We start from the raw sequence: 19,751 nt of genomic DNA, 5'->3' as shown, positions 1-19,751 counted from the left end.
TGTCTTCACCTCGTTTGATGAGACCCACTTACCTTCTAATATTAAATATAACCACGGAGAGCCACCTATTTCTTTGTCATGAAGTAATAAATTGGTATTTTGACAAATTTTGAATTGCAGTATTGAATAAAATAGCCATATTCTAAAGCAAAACTTTGAAAGGTTCCCCTACGTATGTAGTTACGGATGTATTTACTAAGGGAAATGTCGGACCGGCCGGCCTCACAATAATAGGAAGGTAAATTCTGTCAGTTTATATTCTAGCAAAAATAAAACACCTTTTCGTATTCTATGATAGTATATTCCAAAAATATAATGTTATAATAACATTGCTTCATCAATATTACGTAGAGTTACAGTAAATGTTTACAACCTTTATAATAACTACTAAAATAATAAAGCAAATAACCAACTTAACAACTTTTCTACTGTGCTGCTAATAAAAATAAAGCCGAGTTTACATTACGAATTTAGTGGCATGAAATTAATTTCACAAGCAATTTCACGTGTTAACGTCTAATTTCGTGCGTATTGAAATTAGTTGCGTGACATTAATCTCATGCATGAAAGTAATTTCGTAATGTGAATTCCGCTTTGCATGGCATTTTTGAAACTAAGGGCTGAAACATAGTAACTTAGTAGGTATTATATCCATGTATATCGCGGCTCCTAGTTGTATATTGCTAGAGATAGGTATCTAATCCAAGAAGTCAGCATCACGCCAAACAGCAGCGTTTGACGTGTTTCAAGCATTGGCGTGCAGGCCATAGAGGTGTAAAAGCACTGCTTACCGTAGGAAAACAAGCTCAACGTTCATTTCCATTATGACCTGCCAGTAAAAAGGTTTAAACTGGTTTTAAGTTGGTTTCAGGTATAAATAGCTCTGCAGTATCTCAGTAAAATGTCCGAAATAATTTCCTTATTTGTTGTGGTTAAAAAATTATGTTAAACCCCTCGAGAGGCTCCTTGATTTTAAAATTATTGTAAAGTTTCTTAGACAGTTTTCCGAAAAACCTACTGACGAAATCTTTAGCAACTAGCATACGGAACTGTGCTGTCCTGACACGCACTAGCAGTTTGTTAAAAAAACATTCAGTCGAATAGAGAACCTCCTTTTTTAGAAGTTGGTTAGTAAAATTAATATTATATACTTACTGCCATCATATTTAAATGATATTGTAAACTTGTACGGTACATACTTATACATGCGAAGTAGATAACGTTTTTAATGGCAATTGGCCATAATAGGATTCAAGAAATAATACTAAAATGTGTAATTTATAGGTAGGCACTATATTATAATAAGTATAAGGAAAATATAATTTTTACACAATTGGTTACCTAGTTACCTTACGATTCCATCGATACAAATTATGAAATGTAAAATTATTAACCAATACCAACCATAAACCATAGGAATATTAAAAATACGCATAAAAATGAGAACTTTCTCGTTTTTGGAAGTCGGTGTGTATGAAATGCGTTCAAGTTTTGGATTACGCACTGTCGTGCGTCTAAATAATTTTGATTTCTTCGTCTAATACAATTATCTCAGATTATTATCTAATAGCAGTAAATGCACGTCGAGCGAAGATGCTACTTTTTCTGGTGTATAATTACCAGTATTGTTACTTTTACCGGTATTAATTATGGTATTTCGACAACGTTAATGGATGTAAGGGTATCTCGTTACTTTTTAACGTTAACATAACGGTACTTTGGTAACACTACAAAAAAATACCGGTAATTCGGTGCCCGATTATATACGTATTAGCGCGTTACGTCATGTCACTCAATTCCGTGGGTTCAACTTTCTGCTGAACCCACGGATTTTTTTCTCATTTTTTGATTGATTTTATCTTATTGTTTTAATAGTTGTGGTTGACGTGGGAAATTAAATTGTGGTAGGTATTCTTGTTACTACAGAGCATTTAATTGTGGTTACAATCGTCACAAAGCTTACCAAGCTTGCTGATAGAATGGCAGTTGTGGCTATACACAACGATCAGCGTGTGTTTTTTAACGCCATATTAAACATTTTATGATGTTTGAGCCTTAGATACATAAAGCTAACGAAAAGTTTTATACGATATTATGAGTGTACAATGTTTTTTTTATAGTTTACTTGTGTTAATAATGAGTATATAGACGTATGTGCTAATTTAATTTTGACTAGCAAGCACCAATTGACTAATATACGTAATATTTATATCCTTACAAAATTATATACAATTGTTTTGGTGGCTAATAAAATTTAGCCAATTACACACAAGAAACGAAGAAGAGAGAAGGTCACAAGAAAGCCTGCACTCAGATGACTATATATAGGGCATGGAACCACATATATGTTTAACACAGTTCTGTATGTTAAACGATACGCACATACGAAACGATACGAAAATGTTGTGCGTACTGACCAGGCATTTACATATACATTAATATGCAATGTAATAATTTGACATTCAATTTTGAGCATTACATTATAGTGGTACAGTACCTGCCAGAAGAAAATACAATTTAATACTCGCTCACTCACTACAGCACTCTCTACAGTCTACAGCAAAGGTCAAAGTTGTATCATTATTTATTACAAACGAATGTAGCGCTTGGCTTGAAGCTTGAATCCAAGCTGTTACATTACAAACGAATGCTCTTGGTCAGTACCTAAACACCTTCAAGTAGAGATTGGTTGGTCCGCAGAAACTTCGAACTCCGTTCCGAATGTACATTCAGGTCTTGTGTCATGAACCTAAGTCCAGCTCAATAGCCACTAACTAGGGCAAAACGTAGATTTCCAGATTTTTTTAAATCAGAATTTATTATTATGGAATGTTCGTCAAATAAACGGTCTTTCTTCTATGTATCTATAAAACATGAAAATCAACATTTTAGAACACATTAGAACAATATTTCATGTGCTCTTTTTTCGAAACTGCATTTTCTGACTACCGCTAATAGATATGCTATTACCACAGCAACCGAGTCAAGAATGCGTGCGATTATTTTTTAATTTTATTACTTAAGTATAGCACATGAACTGGTTTGCTGTTGTTAGACGACTTATCAAGTTGTATTGTATGTATACATATATTGTATATTTATATATTGTAAAAGTTTGCGTTTTCTTGCTGACTCTTTTCAATAGAATCTGCTTTCAAAACCGGTGGTAGAGTTCTAACATAGCATATTGTGGCATCGCACAAGTTGTACTACGCGAAAAAAGTTATTTCATTTCAAGTTCTTTCATTTCATTAATTTTTTAATTCATTTCATCAATAAACGTTGCGCGTCGCGGATACATATCCACCCAGAACTACCCATATCTAGTTTTATTATTTAGTATTATGAAACTTATCCAAAAACGCATTAAATACACGGTAATTTTAATTCAATAGTTCAACCTCCAAATCTATCTAAATCTTCCCATAGAAGTATTCATCGTTCCGAATTAGTTTGAAGTAGGAAAAAACTAGCGGAAATTCGGCACGCGGAATTTCGCTAGCTGAATGCCATGGTTTCGTGTCGGTTCTGCTTTGGTAAAGGAATAATGCAATCATGGACAGGGCCTCGTCCGCCCAGATATGGCACTTTTATTACCAGGGACGGTTACCGTTACTAAATTTTTAACGTTAAACTACCAAAACATTAATTCGTTGTTACGTTAAAAGGGTAATGTTAATAGTAGCAGTATGCCAATGTTATTTAACATTATATTTTTATCGTCACTTAACGGTAAATGCGCGCCGAGCGAAGATCCTACTTTGTACCCGACATCGTTAGATAATAAAGGTGTATAATTACCGGTATATAAGTAATTTTACTTGTACCGGTATTATAGTATCACGATAACGTTAACGAATGAATGGGAATCATCATTTTTATCGTTACTTTTTAACGTTAACTTAACAGCACTTTGGTAACGCTAAAAGTACCGGTAATTCTGTTTCTAATATTTCAATAAGACACATTGAAGTAGAGTACCGCATAATCTTCTGCTCACAGGTTTCCGCTAGATTTATCCCTACCTTAAGACTTGTTATCCCAGAGCAATCTAAGATCAAGTTTAATGATAAAATAAAATATTTATGTACAAAAAATTTACTGCAGTTCATTGATATGAAAATCAGTTCCCAATGCTTTACAATAAAATAATACTTAATTAATCTTAATATCTGGCTTTCACCTTCAAGGATAGTAATCATAGGTATATTTATAATAGTTTAATTCATTGTATAAATAAAGATGAATCGCCATTTCCCTTGGTCACGCCATAACTTGAAGACGACTGGACCAAATTGGATAATTCTTTTTTTATTGTTTATAACTGTTAGGACAAGGTTTATATGAAAGTTTTTTTTATTGGAAAATCCACGGGATAAGATACTTCCCGCGGGGCGAGGATGAAATCGCGGGCAACAGCTAGTAATTCAATAAAAAGCAATATAAATACAGATTACATTTATAAAAATCCTAATTGTAAGTTGGCTTGTACACCAAATAATACATTCGTAGGATACATAAGGTGTCCTCAGTAATTTACTGCGCATAAACATTATAATAACAATATATTCGAGTTCATTCATATTGGCAGTTCTGTCTATTGTATGACAAAAATATGGTTTTGTTATTGATAAAAACTAACCTTGCTAGGTATTAATTAATAATGAATACATGTTACACTCAATTTAAAAATTTCTTCGAGAGAGTTTTATACGCTTTTTCAATAGTAGTAGTAAACCCTGTTTCTACATAAAATACATAATTTATGTATCCCACAAATTATATAATATAACGTATAAATTTTGTGTGAACATAGTCTTAATTTACCTTACCTTCTTATATACCAACTACGCAATTTTTTACACAATTTTATACACATTCAATTGTATCCATGCAGAGACTATTACATAAAATTCGGTGGTTTTTGCGGTACGTTGAATTTTTAATTGGTCTTTTTTGGTTTCGGATTGATTAAACGGCGATCTACCGCATCGCGAACAACGTACTTAGTAATTTTGTCTGCGGCATTCACCTGCAGTACACCACACGACCACTGCCTGGCGACATTTTTGCGGCTCTCGTGTAGTTGTAGTGCGGTCCGTCTGAACAAACACTAAAGATTAATCCTTGTGTAATTATGTTATGTCCATCTTTGTCTTGCTAATCACTTTACGGCTCACCTGTTAATAAAAAAAAATCGAAATGTACAAAACAGAAGTCTAATCCTTTTGAAAGTTTTGAATTGAATTTGCTTGTCTAATTTTATTATTATCTAAATATTATATTAGTAGATTTGGGTTTTCAAAACTCCCGTGGGAACTCTGATTTTAAACACTCGTAGCACTAGCAGTCTGCCTCAAGCGGGCCCCGTCTCGGGCGCCAGTACGGGCAACTGTGGCGCGTGCATCAGGCGCCGGTGCGCCTCGGAGCCTGTTAGCGCGTGACGTCACGCCGCTCGGTACTCACCATGTACACCCGTAGCACTAGTAGTCGGCCTCAAGCTGGCCCTGTCTCGGGCGACAGTACGGGCAACTGTGGCGCGTGCATCAGGCGCCGGTGCGCCTCGGAGCCTGTGAGCGCGGCGACAGTGATGCCTGCCTGGTAGGAGGCCGGAATGCGGATGTGACGGGTCCTCGTACCGTGTTCGGACCAGCCGTTGGCGCGAAATTCGCGTATCACGTTCACCACTTGACCTGAAATAAGTTTTTTATTTTAACTACAAGAAACTGAAAACTCAGCTATTTAATAATTTTCTATTTCCATAAAAGTAGTTCGGTTAATCGACAATTTAAGTCCGATTTCATCCAGCAATTTACATTCCAATTTACATTTACTTACCAAGAACATTAAAAGTGTGAAATCGTTCATCGGGCACAACCATGAGCGGTGTTAGGTCAGTGAACCTACTCAAGATGTCCCTCGATCGCACCAGCAGCACGGACGGTGACGTCAGGCGCGGCCACAGGGTCGACTCTTGTACACACTCAACAGGGTTGGTCAAGTAGATACCCCTAGATGATACCCCAAACACCATCTGATGATGCCACGCGTCGGGGATGTCGCCTTCACAGCCCACTTGCAGGTTAAGGGTTAGGATTGGTACTGCACCTAAACAGGATTCAAACATCCAATTATCATCGCTCGCTAGAATATTAGGACACAGTCGAATTATTTAAAGTTACGCTGAATATTGAGTTGTTATTGGAAGACCTCATCAATAACAGTGACCGTCTGAGTCTTTTTAATAGGCATTTCGGGAGTTTTCGTTCTGAAGCCAAGCCAAATCCGTTCAGTAGTTTTTGCGTGAAAGAGTACCTAACAAGCATACATGCATTACGAAATTAGACGTTTACATATGCGATTGATCGTGAAATTAATGTCGTGAAACTAATTTCGTAATGTAAATTCCGCTTAAAAAAGAATATGATGCAGAGAGAGATAGAATAAATTCTTACCCAGTGATATCCAATCAGCGAGCCAGTGAGACAGTGAGACGGCCCTTTCTGGGTGCGTATGGAAGAACCTTGCAGTAACCAGGCCCTCTGAAGCCCTCTGTATGCCCGCCACTAAATCAGCAGCCGTGCACCCCGCCACCGCCCTCGAAAATAGGTACCTGAATACATTCAAATTAACGGGAATGTCATAAATACCCAGCATCAATTAAAATATATCAATCTCACCATATTTATTTAATTATTTTAGACTTATTTCGTGGTTTAACGACATTTTTAGGGTTCCATAACTCAAAACGAAAAACAGAACTCTTATATGATCACTTTATTCATATAAGTCAGTCTGTCTATCTGTCCATCTGTCCATTCATCGTCTCTGTCAAGAAAACCTATAGGGTACTTCCCGTTGACCTAGAATCATGAAAACTGCTAACTTGATGGTTAACTTGATCCTGTATGGCCAGCTTAAGACCAGAAACTTGGCCAGAAGAAAGATTAGGAGAAAGAAAACCTTACCTCGGCAAAGGTGCGTTATTTGCTCTCAATCTAGTTCCAACAGCGGTATTAATTCTTTCTATGTCCACGGGTACCCCCAATGCAATCTATAAACATAATATTAAAAGAATAATAATTTCTCTCTCCATTAACTATGTTTTAAAACTATAAATATAGTAGGTAACATAACATCTTTAATTTAAATCAAATTTCGAGGCACGCAAGTTGGTCTTTTTATCCATAAATATTCATTGCATTAGCATGCTCTCACGCTCAGCTGAGTCTTCAAGTCTGAAGCAACCATGAAGAAGCACTGTTAAAATGAACTTACAAATGTGTTAACGACAGCCGTGGCCCCGCAAGCTGAAGTGCCGATCTGGGTAACTTGTCGCTCGCACGCCTCGCGTTCAGACCAAACCATGCATCGCGGCGGCTCCACACAAGCTACAGTAGCTTCGCTTGATGCATCAGCCGGTTGGGACTCCTGCTCCTAAAAAATAATCCATACTTACTTCAATTTATTATAAATGTGAACATATGTATCTGCTGGTTACTTAAAGCATATCCATTTACCTGATATTGATGAAATTTGGGACAGAGACGGCTTGTATTACAGGGACAAGCTATTTTTGTCCTGGAAAATCATAGAGTTCCCACAAGATTTTTAAAAATTTAAATCCACATGGTCCAAGTCACATATCCCATTCGCTGGGCAGCGCGTATTATTGCCTATGTGAGTGAACGAGACAGAGTATACGATTATTTTAATTTTTAATTTTGAGGCACGGAACTCTAAATGATGTTGATTACTGCTATTGTAAGTCACTGGAATATAATCCATCTTATTAATTAAGCCAAAATATAGTTTACCATAGATGCTGCATCATGACTTTCTATCTCAGAGGCAATTTTCTCAACCATCAGTTTCTTGGCCATAGTAACATGGTACAAGGCGGAGGACAGGTTGACAGAGTCAAATGCCGGCCGCTCCCCTTGATTAATTTGATAGGCCAAAGGCTGCTCTGCATGTTCCTCTTCATCTAAAATAACACACTTTATTTTATTAAAATGCATTTATTGAAACTAAGGGTGAGTTATAGAGCACACTTTGATTTTGCTCAGACGTAAGACTGAGTTAAAACGAGACAGAGTTATGTGAGAGATATACATCCATCTCATTTTAACTGTGTCTTAAGTCTAAGTAAACTTGATCTAGGATCTAAGTAACTGACGCAATGCTTGGTGCCATTTAGGGATTGCAATGCTGGATCCGCAATCCAGCAATCCAGCTGGATCCAGCACAATTTTGGTGCTTGCTGGATCCAGCGTAAGATGCTGGATCCAGCGGTGCGGATCCGCAATCGGCTAAAAACAAGTAATTAACTTTCTTTTTCGCGCAAAAACCATTGAATGTCTTTCAGAAAAGTAAAAAAACTGTAACATAGTTGATTGGCTTCTCAAGTCTGATATTATATTATAATAATTAATTAATTAATTTAATTATAATTTCAACTTCAATTGAGATTTTATATAAGTGTGAATTGGGATAGGCTACGCAATTTTATTTCGAAGATAAGTGAGACTGAGAGCCTTACAAAGTTAGTAAAATAGTAAGTGAATAGCTATTTCAGATTTATAATGTGTATAAGGGAAGGCTCTACTGTGAAAGAAAGCAGGGCACGTTTTGGGTCCAACTTTTTCGTTCTGGAAATTATTTTGACCCCAAACAATTGAAATAAACAAACCCCGTGGACGGCCGGAGATCCTAGTAAACAGTGAATCGCAAACCACGTCAGAGTTAGCGGAACACTGATTCTGAAGTGTTTGAAAGTTAAATGCATCGGTGCTTAATTGTATTTAAAAAAACATTTCTTTTTTGATATAAAACTTTTTTGTCATAGATATACCTCATATTTTAACTACGAATAAATATAGGTAGTTAGTTATTTAAGTTTGTACATTTAAAATATTAAAAAATGTCGCATTTCTTTGAAAAATAGCTAAGTGCTGGATCCGCGCTGGATCCAGCTGGATTTGCTTCGATCCAGCAAAAATCCAGCTGGATTGAAAATGCCGCTGGATTGCAATCCCTAGTGCCATTCCAGGAAGCCCCATGAGTGGAGATATCGAAGAGTGGAGGAGGTTTTTAGTCCATAGATCACTGCGCAACATCTGCAGTGGAGTCGGGCATGCCAGATGGTATCCATGAGGATTTTCCTCCTCCCAATAAAGAAAAGTAAAATCAGAGTGCACTCAATAGATCTCACCCTAACACTGGTACTGATTCTGATCACAACTAAATTTTAGAGTTTTTATATCTTTTCTTTACAAATGTTTTAATAAGAAAAGGATAGACGAACTGAATTTAATTTAGATCTGTCAAATTTTTGTTACCTCTAGGTACCAGTTGTGAAACTATTGTTTAAAGTAGAGTGCACTAAAATTAGTCTTTAAATTTAAAATTCAAGTTCTCTTCTTTTTTAGCAAAATGTTCAAAAGGAACAGATGTACTTCAAATTTAGTTTAGAGAAAAAAATATCAGAATTAACACCAAATACTGACTGACAAACAACAACAGCTTTAAACTGTTAGATCTAAATGCAGATTCGAAACAATCTGACATTTTGCACAGCAGTTAATTATACATCACTATTTTTGATCGTCTCAGTCTGAATTCAATACTTAACATTGCCTTAAGTTTTTCAAATTTATTAATAAAAATTTTAAGAGCAATACAAAAACTGCAGAAAAAGTTAAGTTGAGAAGACCAGTACACTACAGAAATTATTGACAAACTATTTGATTCAATTAAAATCAGTCTATCAACTAGGTAGCCATACAAAGAAATACTCACAATTTAATATTTCTCTTGGTGATACTAAATCTCCACTAGATGCATGCACTGAAACAATATTGTTGCTTGGGCAATTTGACATAGTTCTGCGAACAAGAATGTTTTCACCCCTAACATTTACATGTGTTATATACGGTCCATATGTCTGGACTCCTCTTGCATTGTCAGGCTCTTGCGCCGGTTCTGCACCTCTGCTAGTAGAAGGCTCATTGTAATCATTTGGTTCAACATTTGCTTGAGAACTAGATGCGACAGCTATTGGTTGTTGCTGCACAACACTAGGCAAGTACTCTGGAGATGTCCCTCTAACGATAACTGGATCATCCTCCTCATGCATGTTCTCAACATCCAGGTCGGCATCAGGAGTGGACTCATCACCTGTGTCAACTTCACATGATGGCCCTGGGTCAAAGTCCATTTCTAGAAAGTCCATATCAGGGCTGGATATTCTCGAACCATGTTCCCTAGCATTCTGACCAGCCGGTTGAGCAACTGGATAGTTTGGGAGCAATGGAAGATGCCTATCCAAAGGCAAGCCCATGTCCAAGCTAAAGAAAGAACTTGGCAAGTCAGCCAAATGCTCTCCACCTCTATATGTGTAAATACAACCATCTTCTGAACCTAATGAATAATCATCATTCCCTGTGTCACTAGAGCTGTCATCAGCTTCAAGATTAGGTTTATTCAACTTCAAGCTTGATGGCCTTTTTCTACTCTCCCTAAAACCACTGTTATCTAGCAGAACTTCACCAATTCTGCTAGTTGAGGCCCCACTTGTCGAAGGGGCATTCATACTGTAAGAGTTACTAACAGATTCCAAGCATACCTTGTGTTTTTGACATGTTTGCTTATCTTGGCCGGAGCTTAAGCCATTATCACGGGCATTTGTGTCAGATTTGGAGGCACTAACGAGATCAAACTGATTAACACTAAACTTGTTCACACTCTTTGACGTCTGTGGGGTATTACTACTTTCTTGTCTTAAATTGTTTTCCATAAGTCTATTAGATGGTTGCCCAGTCTCATTATTGGACAAAGAATTCAAACTCCTAGCTCGCGGACCGTTCAGAGGCCTCGAACGTAAATCTGATTCATGTGACATTGATGTAAACACATTTCCATCACAGTCACCTTGTACAGGTTGTTTCGACGTGCCCTTACAGTTTCTAGGTATCTCATTTTCACGATCATGTTTACCGCGATTTCGCGATAAGGTTGACTCCTCGGGAGAATCCATCACTACAAATATATTATTGTATCAACAGTGGTCGGCATTGTCCAGTTTAAGGTTAATCACAAATTATGATTCTTTAAATGTAATTTAAAAATACATACAATCTCTTTAATTAAACATAATGGATTATACTCATTAGTTAAATTGTTAACTAAATTCTAAATATTTAAGAAAGAGAAGTGAAATAATAATAGAATTTTTTTTTTTTTTTTTTTTTTTTTTTGGCGCGGAGCTGCACCAGGTGGGCGCGATTTACTTCGCCAATATCGTGTGGGATTGAAGAGACACGAGAACAGTTGGTGATATAATAGAATTTAATAACAAACCAATTTCGTTAGACAAAAGTTTGACAGCAGATTCACAGACGAAGCATATTCTTGTTGACTTGTTGACAACTTAGAAAAAAAAAAAGTTTTTTTTTTCTTTAAATCTGGCTTTACTCTGATTAGCCAATGTCAAGTTTGTGATATTTATTGAATTTATACAAACTGTATGGACTCCGGCTGTGCCGGCGCCCGCCGACATACGCGTGGCGCCCCTTTAGAGCGCTTCCCAGTCAGTTCCACCACCAAAAAACACCAACTAACACAAAAACCAGCCACTCTTAACAAAAAAAAAACACTCCAAACAAGCACAGCACGCGCGCCAGCAAACGCCATCACAGACGAAGACCAAAAAAAAAAAAAAGTTTCCCTAGTCGAAGGTTGACAACTAAACACAGATTATACATTATAAAATAGTAGTAAATAGAAATGGGTAACATTGGTATTTTTATTAGCATTATTTTTGGGAGCTCTTTTGGGTTTCATGATGTCAAGCCAAATTAATTGGACAATTGGACCTTCATCAGACCCTTTGTTTGGGACCTCGTCCCCCGTTGCCTTCTTCTTTAATTCAAAGTTTCTAAGCCCAGACTTTGAGGTCGGACCGTACTAACACAGATCACTATATACCAGTCTGAAGACGTAGGTACTAAACCTGGACCCGGACCTTACTCTCTAGTCTATGGTAAGAAAAAAAAATTATGTTCTAGTACCAATGAATGAATGAATGAAGAAATGAACGATCTTGTGTAATAATTTGCCAATTTTTTGATTTGACAGATGTTTGACAGTGCAATTCGCAATGACACATTGAAATTGAGTTTCTAGTAACCAGCTGCAAGATTTTAAATTATAATTAAAAATTGCGTCTTATTATAACAAGGAAAGTGTTACATGAGTTTAGTGTTTCGTTTTTATTATTCGATTTCATCATAAATTTGAGCAACAGTCGCTAAAATGGCTTACGCCTACTTGTTCAAATACATCATCATCGGCGACACAGGTATTGATTTTATTTTTATTTCTTTAGATTGTTTTGCATGTAGAATTTACAGTTGCATTTCTTAATTAGGAATTGTAAATAATGGAAATACAATAGGAAACGACGATAGTGCTATATTTTCAAGTATGCGTCAGGCATACAAAGGTGATTACCGTTTCAAAGGTAGCAAAACGATGAAGTTCGCCTTCCTCCTACGCTGCGCCGTAACCGAGTATGCTGAGGCGCATATTATATTCAGTTAACAGTGTATGTTTATAAGTTGTAATGTTAAACTATAATTTATAAATTCGTGTTGAAAAACTAACAATGGATTTGGTTGCACAAGTGATAACGATATAATCTTCAATCATCATATTACCTACTTGTTGCTATGTCAAGGTCTTTCTTTGTTTTTTATTTACAAATTATTGAACCGTTTACAATACCAATATCACTACCCATATTATAAATGTGAAAGTGAGTCTGTTTGTTGGTTTGTTTATTTGTCCTTCAATCATGTTGACCTGGAGAATGACATAGGCAATTTTTTAACCCAGTAAATTAAAGAGTTCCCACAGGATTTCCAAAAAACTAAATCCATACTGACAAAGCCATGGGCATTAGCTAGTAAATTATATTTTTTTGATATTCTTGCTGGAAAGTCAGTTATGAATGACTTATAGCGATAAACTAATATTCATTTTAAGTAATGAAATATAATGATAGCATGAATGTGATTGTAAATAGTATTATGATAAACTCCTTTGTTAATTGCAATATTGACAGTTCCGCTAGTGTTGAAAATGTTGATGAATGGTGGGGTGGTAATAACTAACATCAGGCAACCCGCCTGCTTTTTTGCTCGCTATTTGTAAGAAAAAAGTAATATTAAATAAATATTAATTATACTAAACAAAAGAAAAACTGACTGACTGACATATTATAATCATACAGCTCAAACCAAAACAAAGAGTTATAGTCTATAACAGAACACCACTAAGTATAAAATTCAAAAGACTTGTCAGTAACAAAATTTCAAAACAAAAATTTACACAATGGATTTGATTTGAAATTTTTGTGATAGTGTTTTTAACTACACTTAGGGGGGAAAATATTTAGGGATTTGATTTTTAATTTAATCTTCATAATCTTATATATTTCAACTTAATTTAATCATTTGTGTTAACAGTATGGTAATGATAAAGAAAGAAAGAAAAGAATTTATTCTATGGTAGTGTCACAAACAAGCAAAATACAAATTGTTCTTAATACTTCAATGTTTATCTGTGACACCAATAATAAATAATGATAATATTAATTTTATTTAATTTCCTAATCAATTAAGTAATTAAACTGATTTGGGAAACCTACATTTTATTTCATAAGTAAACATATATACATTATACATGCAATTGAAACATGTATTTCTTTGCTAAAGTCCATGGCTGAAGTGTGATTTTAAGTGTGGATGTTTGGATGTTTGTTACTCAATCACGCAAAAACTACTGGACGGATTTGGCTGAAATTTAGAAAGGATTATATCCTGGATTAACACATAGGCTACTTTTTATCCCGGAAAATCAAAGAGTTTCCGTGGGATTTTGAAAAACGTAAATCCACACGGACGAAGTCGCGGGCATCAGCTAGTTATTTTATAAAGTTTATACAATGAGTCCAAAGTACAGTTACAAAGAGACTAGAAATAAGTACAGTTATAAAGCAACAGCATGTCTGTAGTAGGAATTATTATTAACAATAATTACATACTTATTACAGATACAAATTTAAAAAGAAAGAAACACCTACTGTATCAATTTTATTATGAGTGTATATTAATAAAGTTATTAATGTCATGTTATTTGATTCTTTGAATTCTCTGATATCAAGGAACTTTGGCCACAGCCAGGTTTATAATCTTAATAGGCCTTGAGGATGAGTTATGAACTGTGGGAGTCACAATAGGATATTGTATCTGGCAGTGATACTAGTGACCCATTATGACAAAATGTGCTAACCCATAAACTGACAAAAAATGAATCAATGAATATTCAAATACTAGAAAACCACAAATCAATACTTAATCCACTTTAATGTGTCAAAGCTGTGAAGCAAAGAGCACGAACTGACATTCACAACAATTATTATTAGTTAGCTGGACCATGAGCTCATCATGAGCTTTCTTATTATCAACATTTTAACACTAATTTCTCAAAACCAGTGCAATGTGTGTTGGTACATTTTAGCATAATATCTCGGTTCTTAGCCTGTCCTCAGACAACCATAAAAAATCATAAGGTTCATATTGTTATTTTTAGTAATAATGTTTTAGTTCTAGTACTTAAAGTTATTAACATGAACAAAAACTGATTTATTATAATGAGTAATAACAGATTGATTTTGCGTGTCATACCATACCCATTATTTTTGGAATCTACAACCAAGCTACAGTCAAGCTACACGTAAGACAACTACTGGTTGCAACAAACCAAGGCGTCGCCGAATAGACCTCCCTTTCACCCCTTTTTGCCATTCAATAGATCGATAAATCGCCGACTGCGCAGGTACAAGACCAGCCGTCCTAACTTGTGGTAATATATCCACTTCCAGGTGTGGGCAAGTCATGCTTGCTGCTCCAGTTCACTGACAAAAGATTTCAGCCAGTCCATGACCTGACCATTGGTGTTGAGTTTGGTGCCCGCATGATCACCATAGATGGCAAGCAAATCAAACTTCAGATATGGGACACTGCCGGTCAAGAGGCATTTAGGCAAGTATTGGTTATTTTAACAGTTTGCACCATGTACTTTCATCGCCAATATTATAAATATGAAAGTGTGTCTGTCTGTCTGCTAGCTTTTCACAGCTCAACAGTTTAATCGCTTTTGATGAAATTTGGTACAGAGTTAGCTTACATCCTGGGAATGGACATAGGCTACTTTTTATCCCCAGAAGACAAAGAGTTCCAATTCAACAGCTTGGAGGTTCGACCCCAGGTGCCCTTTAACTTTTTGGAGTTATGTGCATTTTAAGTAATTAAATATCACTTGCTTCAACGGTGAAGGTAAACATCGTGAGAAAATCTGCATGCCTGAGAGCTCACCAGTTCTCATAAGTGTTTGAAGTCTTCCAATTTGCACTGGGCCAGTGTGGCAGATTATGGGCTATAGCCTTCTCATTCTGACATAGGCGTCATCGGTTGATCATGATGATAAATGTCAGTTTTTTTGTCTTTGTGTAGGTCAATCACCCGATCATACTACAGGGGTGCAGCAGGTGCACTGCTAGTGTACGACATCACTAGACGAGAGACGTTTAACCATTTGACTACCTGGCTAGAAGACGCCCGCCAGCATTCCAATTCAAATATGGTTATCATGCTTATCGGTAATAAGAGGTGAGATGCTTATACTATATACATCACACATGTTTTTTGGGGTTCCGTACCTCAAAAGGGAAAAAGGAACCCTTATAGGATCACTTTGTTGTCTGTCTGTCTGTTGTCTGTCAAAAAAAACTATAGGATACTTCTCATTGACTAGAATCATGAGATTTGGCAGGTATGTAGGTTTTATAAGCACAAGTAACGGAAAATATCCGAAAACCGTGAATTTGTGGTTGCATAATAAAAAAAAAAACAAAAACGTGTTCAACAAATAATTTATATAACCACATCGTAGATGGCACTGTCCGGTCATTAAACCCTATTTGTGCGAGTCGTGTACCATTAGACTTCAACTTTGTATTTGTGGGATCCAAGGTTTGATCCCAGGCATCTAACTTTTAGGAGTTCTGATTGAGATGATGATGAATCTATTACTTATTCCAGTGACTTGGAATCGCGGCGCGAAGTGAAAAAGGAAGAAGGCGAGGCGTTCGCACGCGAACACGGGCTTGTGTTCATGGAAACGTCAGCAAAGACCGCTGCTAACGTTGAGGAAGCCTTCATCAACACTGCCAAGGAAATCTACGAGAAGATACAGGAGGGCGTCTTCGACATCAACAATGAGGTGACGCGTGAAGCGGTTTATATATTGAATATAGTTTACGCCGACGTTAGCGGCAGTCTTGCAATGCCTTCATTAACTAAATTCAATATACAATTTTATAATGTCAAATAGCAAGAAAAAAATAGTTTTTAGGGTTCCATACCTCAAAAAAAAATGGAACCCTTATAAGGATCACTTTGTTGTCTGTCTGTCTGTCTGTCTGTCCGTCCTCCGTGTCTGTCAAGAAAACCTATAGGGTACTAATTCCCGTTGACCTAGAATCATGAAATTTGGCCATTGAGCATGATAGAAAAATCAATGTATGTTTTTATTATAGTTTATATGTTAAATCGCTAGTAAACCTTTAAATAAAAATAAAAAATAATATAATACAAATGGGAAACATTTTGTTCCTTACACTGTGGTAATGTGATGTTATATGTTATAGGCGAACGGCATCAAGATCGGTCCGCAGCACTCGACGGGCGGCGCAGGCGGTGCGGGGGGCGCGGGCGCGGGCGGTGCGCCGCCGGGCGGCTGTTGTTAGGTGCTGCGCTGCACACGCTGAGGCCACTCGATACAGTGAGTACACGATCATACATTAATACTTAAAGGTACCCACGCACTCGAACTGAACTGCGCGTCGCGTCAGCGCCCCGCACGATATTCTCTCCAGCCGTGCCGCGCGGCAGTGACGTACGCGCGTCGCTTAAAGGGCATGAGACGAGTCTGCCCGCGAAATTCAAAAATTTGGTTTTTCGCAATTTGTATACTAATACGACAACTTAGGCTTATGGCATTTTAATTGCGCCAATGGTAGTATCATCCTTACAGGTTTATATAAAAATCTTTATATGCTATAAAGCATGTGTGAAAAGAAATATGTACATTGTACAGCATAAGTTATAAATTACGTAAGAGCAACATAAGTTAAAAATTACGTAAGAGCAGTGATGTGGTAAGAGATAATATTTCATAATTTGTTGATTTCAGAACAGGTGCAGCTGTGTGCAACAAACTTTGGTACGAAACTTACTGCAAGACGGATTAACTAGTTTTATTTTTATGCTACAATTGTTGCATCTCAACTCGCTGTAATAGTGACAATGCGGAACGAATCTATGTAATTTCAATTCCAGGTATCCTGAAAAATACCTGCCAATTAAAAGGTAACTTAGTCATTTTATACAACAAACCCTCTATTTTCTATTTTTACTTGAATAATAATTACTTAATCTTACAAAATGATAATATGTTTACATTTACATTAATCCAAAATGCACGGTGCTACTGTATCACCATCACAATCGCCTTTGCATTCTCTCTCTCACACAATCTCAATGGAGTTCTCAGTACCTAATTTTTAAACAGAGATTCTGCCAGAATTCGTAAAATCCACAATCGCTGCAGGCATTTAGGTTTGCTAACCATTTCAAATTATCGATTTAACAAAAAAAAAATACGTCAAATGTCGTCACATCTATGTATATATGTACAAGCTTCGTTACCTAGTGAAAGTTTTGATGTTCGATATTTTTGCTACAACAATGCATTTTAGCCAATAGCGAGAGTGTCGGCCAATCAGTGGAGATTGTGATCGTCACTGTCGTAATCGAGACCCCGATTTTAATATCTCTCTATTATGGCACTCTACACACAGTTCCAAGAATACTTAAATTCGGCCATTGTTTTTCAAGACTTATTTTTTGTCATATCGCCATATTGGATTTGTAATAACGTCATAATATTGGCCATGACATGTAGCCAATGACACCTCATTTAGTTTGACAATTATGAATGACAACAACCGACAAACATACATAGACTGCTCAACTTATACTAACTGACTGGATTACTGGATGAGTTGGTTACAGCTTACTGGATTAATGTAAATGTATCCTCATTAATGTTCACGACTATGACTTATTATAATAAAAGAAGTACACAGATTTATTCAGACGTTTCTTTAATCTTCTAGAAAATATTGTTTCTTAGCTATATAGACGTTTTATATAAATTAGGCATTGGTAAACCCTTATTTCAATTTTTTATTTACTATGTAGTGGCAGTAATGTCTCGTATAGCTATACTATCATAAATATCTAAAGTAAGTCTAAGTAAATTCATTACGCGTAACCAGGCTCTGGCGTCGATTCTGATGTCTTTGTCTAAATAAAATTTAAGAGTATCTGCATCTTTTTCTTTTTAATATTACTAAAAAAGGACAGAAAATGAGTTTAAAATTAAATACTTGAAATTTTAGTGAGACTAGAAAAACAGTATGCTTTGGCACCTTAAGTCACGAGGTTTGACAGTTTTAAATTAAAATAAGTTTGTCTGTCTTTTCTTATTACATTAGTAAGAAAAAAATGTGATTACTCAGAAATTTTATTGCCATCAGAATCGGTACCAATGAGTAAATGTAAGAATGGACCAGGCGTGGAATCATATACCTGTATTTTATGTATATTATTCATCATTCATGAAATTGTAATGTTTGTGTTGTTTCATTTAGACTTGACTCTGATGCAATGAATTTTGTAGCGCCACATTCGACATATAAATTGTAAAACTGTCAAATCGACGTCACAATAATCGAGATATTGTGGCTAATTAGTTTAAAAATTGTGTACAACAGAATTAGCCACATTGGCGGCCACAAGCCCAGTGGGGCTAATTTGTTAGGTACATAATATTATTATTTGCATTTTGCACCCAGTGTGTTAATATCCATAATTTGAACAAGCATTGCAAACAAAAGCATGTTATTTTTTTTTTGCTATTTTTTTTAAAATTCTTACTCGAGCCAATAGTGAAGTAAAGTGACTAATAATTTCAATTATGTTTAGTTAAGTTCTAATATAACATCGGTGAAGGGAGTATGCTTAGATTTGTAGCTGCTTCCAGGCTTAGTTTATACTGAACCAAATTGCTGGGCTACGGTTTTTAACTTTAAAGTATAAGAACGATTAATTATTATTATTGACATGATAAGACGTAGAAAATTGAAAATAAGTTACATTGACATAAATGACAAGATATGGTCGTCCGAACAAAAATCTTTCATGGTTTAATCAATAAATAAATCAGCGCAATATCTTAAATATGTACTTATAAACTCGGCATTTTAGCACAGAGGAATCGGTGCCATTATGTTTGTTCAATGACTGGGTCCATACAAAGTAATATGGTCTATGATAAGTTAATATTAAGCAGCATCACTCTGTCAAAATCAATAACGTGGCCTAGCAATCGGTAGGTGTGAACTTGGCTTAGTATTAAAATGCTGTGAATTTTAAAGTGATATAAGTAAATGCGTTACAGCCTTTGCCCAGAAAGAAATCACACTAATTTCTGTTTACTATCTTGACATGTAAATGTGCATACATCTTACCAATATTAGCTAAATTATCGACAAACAACAA

General features: G+C 36.0%; 2 protein-coding genes across 5 annotated transcripts; one reads left to right on the top strand and one right to left on the bottom strand.

The window, feature by feature from the left end:
- Positions 1-285: 285 nt before the first annotated feature.
- LOC123875470 lies at positions 286-12,741 on the bottom strand. 4 transcript variants are annotated; one of them, XM_045921313.1, is made up of 9 exons: positions 12,502-12,741; positions 9,802-11,040; positions 7,818-7,987; positions 7,279-7,437; positions 6,969-7,054; positions 6,456-6,613; positions 5,839-6,108; positions 5,467-5,693; positions 286-5,180 (listed from the first exon to the last, which is right to left on the bottom strand). In XM_045921313.1, the coding sequence occupies exons 2-8, from the start codon at positions 11,036-11,038 to the stop codon at positions 5,497-5,499; spliced, it is 2,277 nt and encodes a 758-aa protein (XP_045777269.1). In that variant the 5' UTR covers positions 11,039-11,040; positions 12,502-12,741; the 3' UTR covers positions 286-5,180; positions 5,467-5,496. The 4 variants fall into 4 exon arrangements, with proteins under 4 accessions (XP_045777269.1, XP_045777268.1, XP_045777270.1 ...); XM_045921312.1 differs by lacking the exon at positions 12,502-12,741 and adding an exon at positions 11,362-11,414; XM_045921314.1 differs by lacking the exon at positions 12,502-12,741 and adding an exon at positions 11,137-11,232.
- LOC123875482 (ras-related protein Rab-2A) lies at positions 12,147-19,744 on the top strand. The gene is made up of 6 exons (XM_045921331.1): positions 12,147-12,361; positions 14,948-15,107; positions 15,579-15,734; positions 16,167-16,347; positions 16,775-16,908; positions 17,320-19,744. Exons 1-5 carry the CDS (start codon positions 12,316-12,318, stop codon positions 16,871-16,873), a joined length of 642 nt encoding a protein of 213 aa, XP_045777287.1. The 5' UTR covers positions 12,147-12,315; the 3' UTR covers positions 16,874-16,908; positions 17,320-19,744.
- The last annotated feature ends 7 nt before the right edge of the window (positions 19,745-19,751 follow it).

Source organism: Maniola jurtina, chromosome 20 (assembly GCF_905333055.1).
Source record: "Maniola jurtina chromosome 20, ilManJurt1.1, whole genome shotgun sequence".
Classification (NCBI taxonomy): Eukaryota; Metazoa; Arthropoda; class Insecta; order Lepidoptera; family Nymphalidae; genus Maniola; species Maniola jurtina.
Note: the sequence above shows the minus strand (reverse complement) of the source record. Positions and strands in the feature narration are given on the sequence as shown.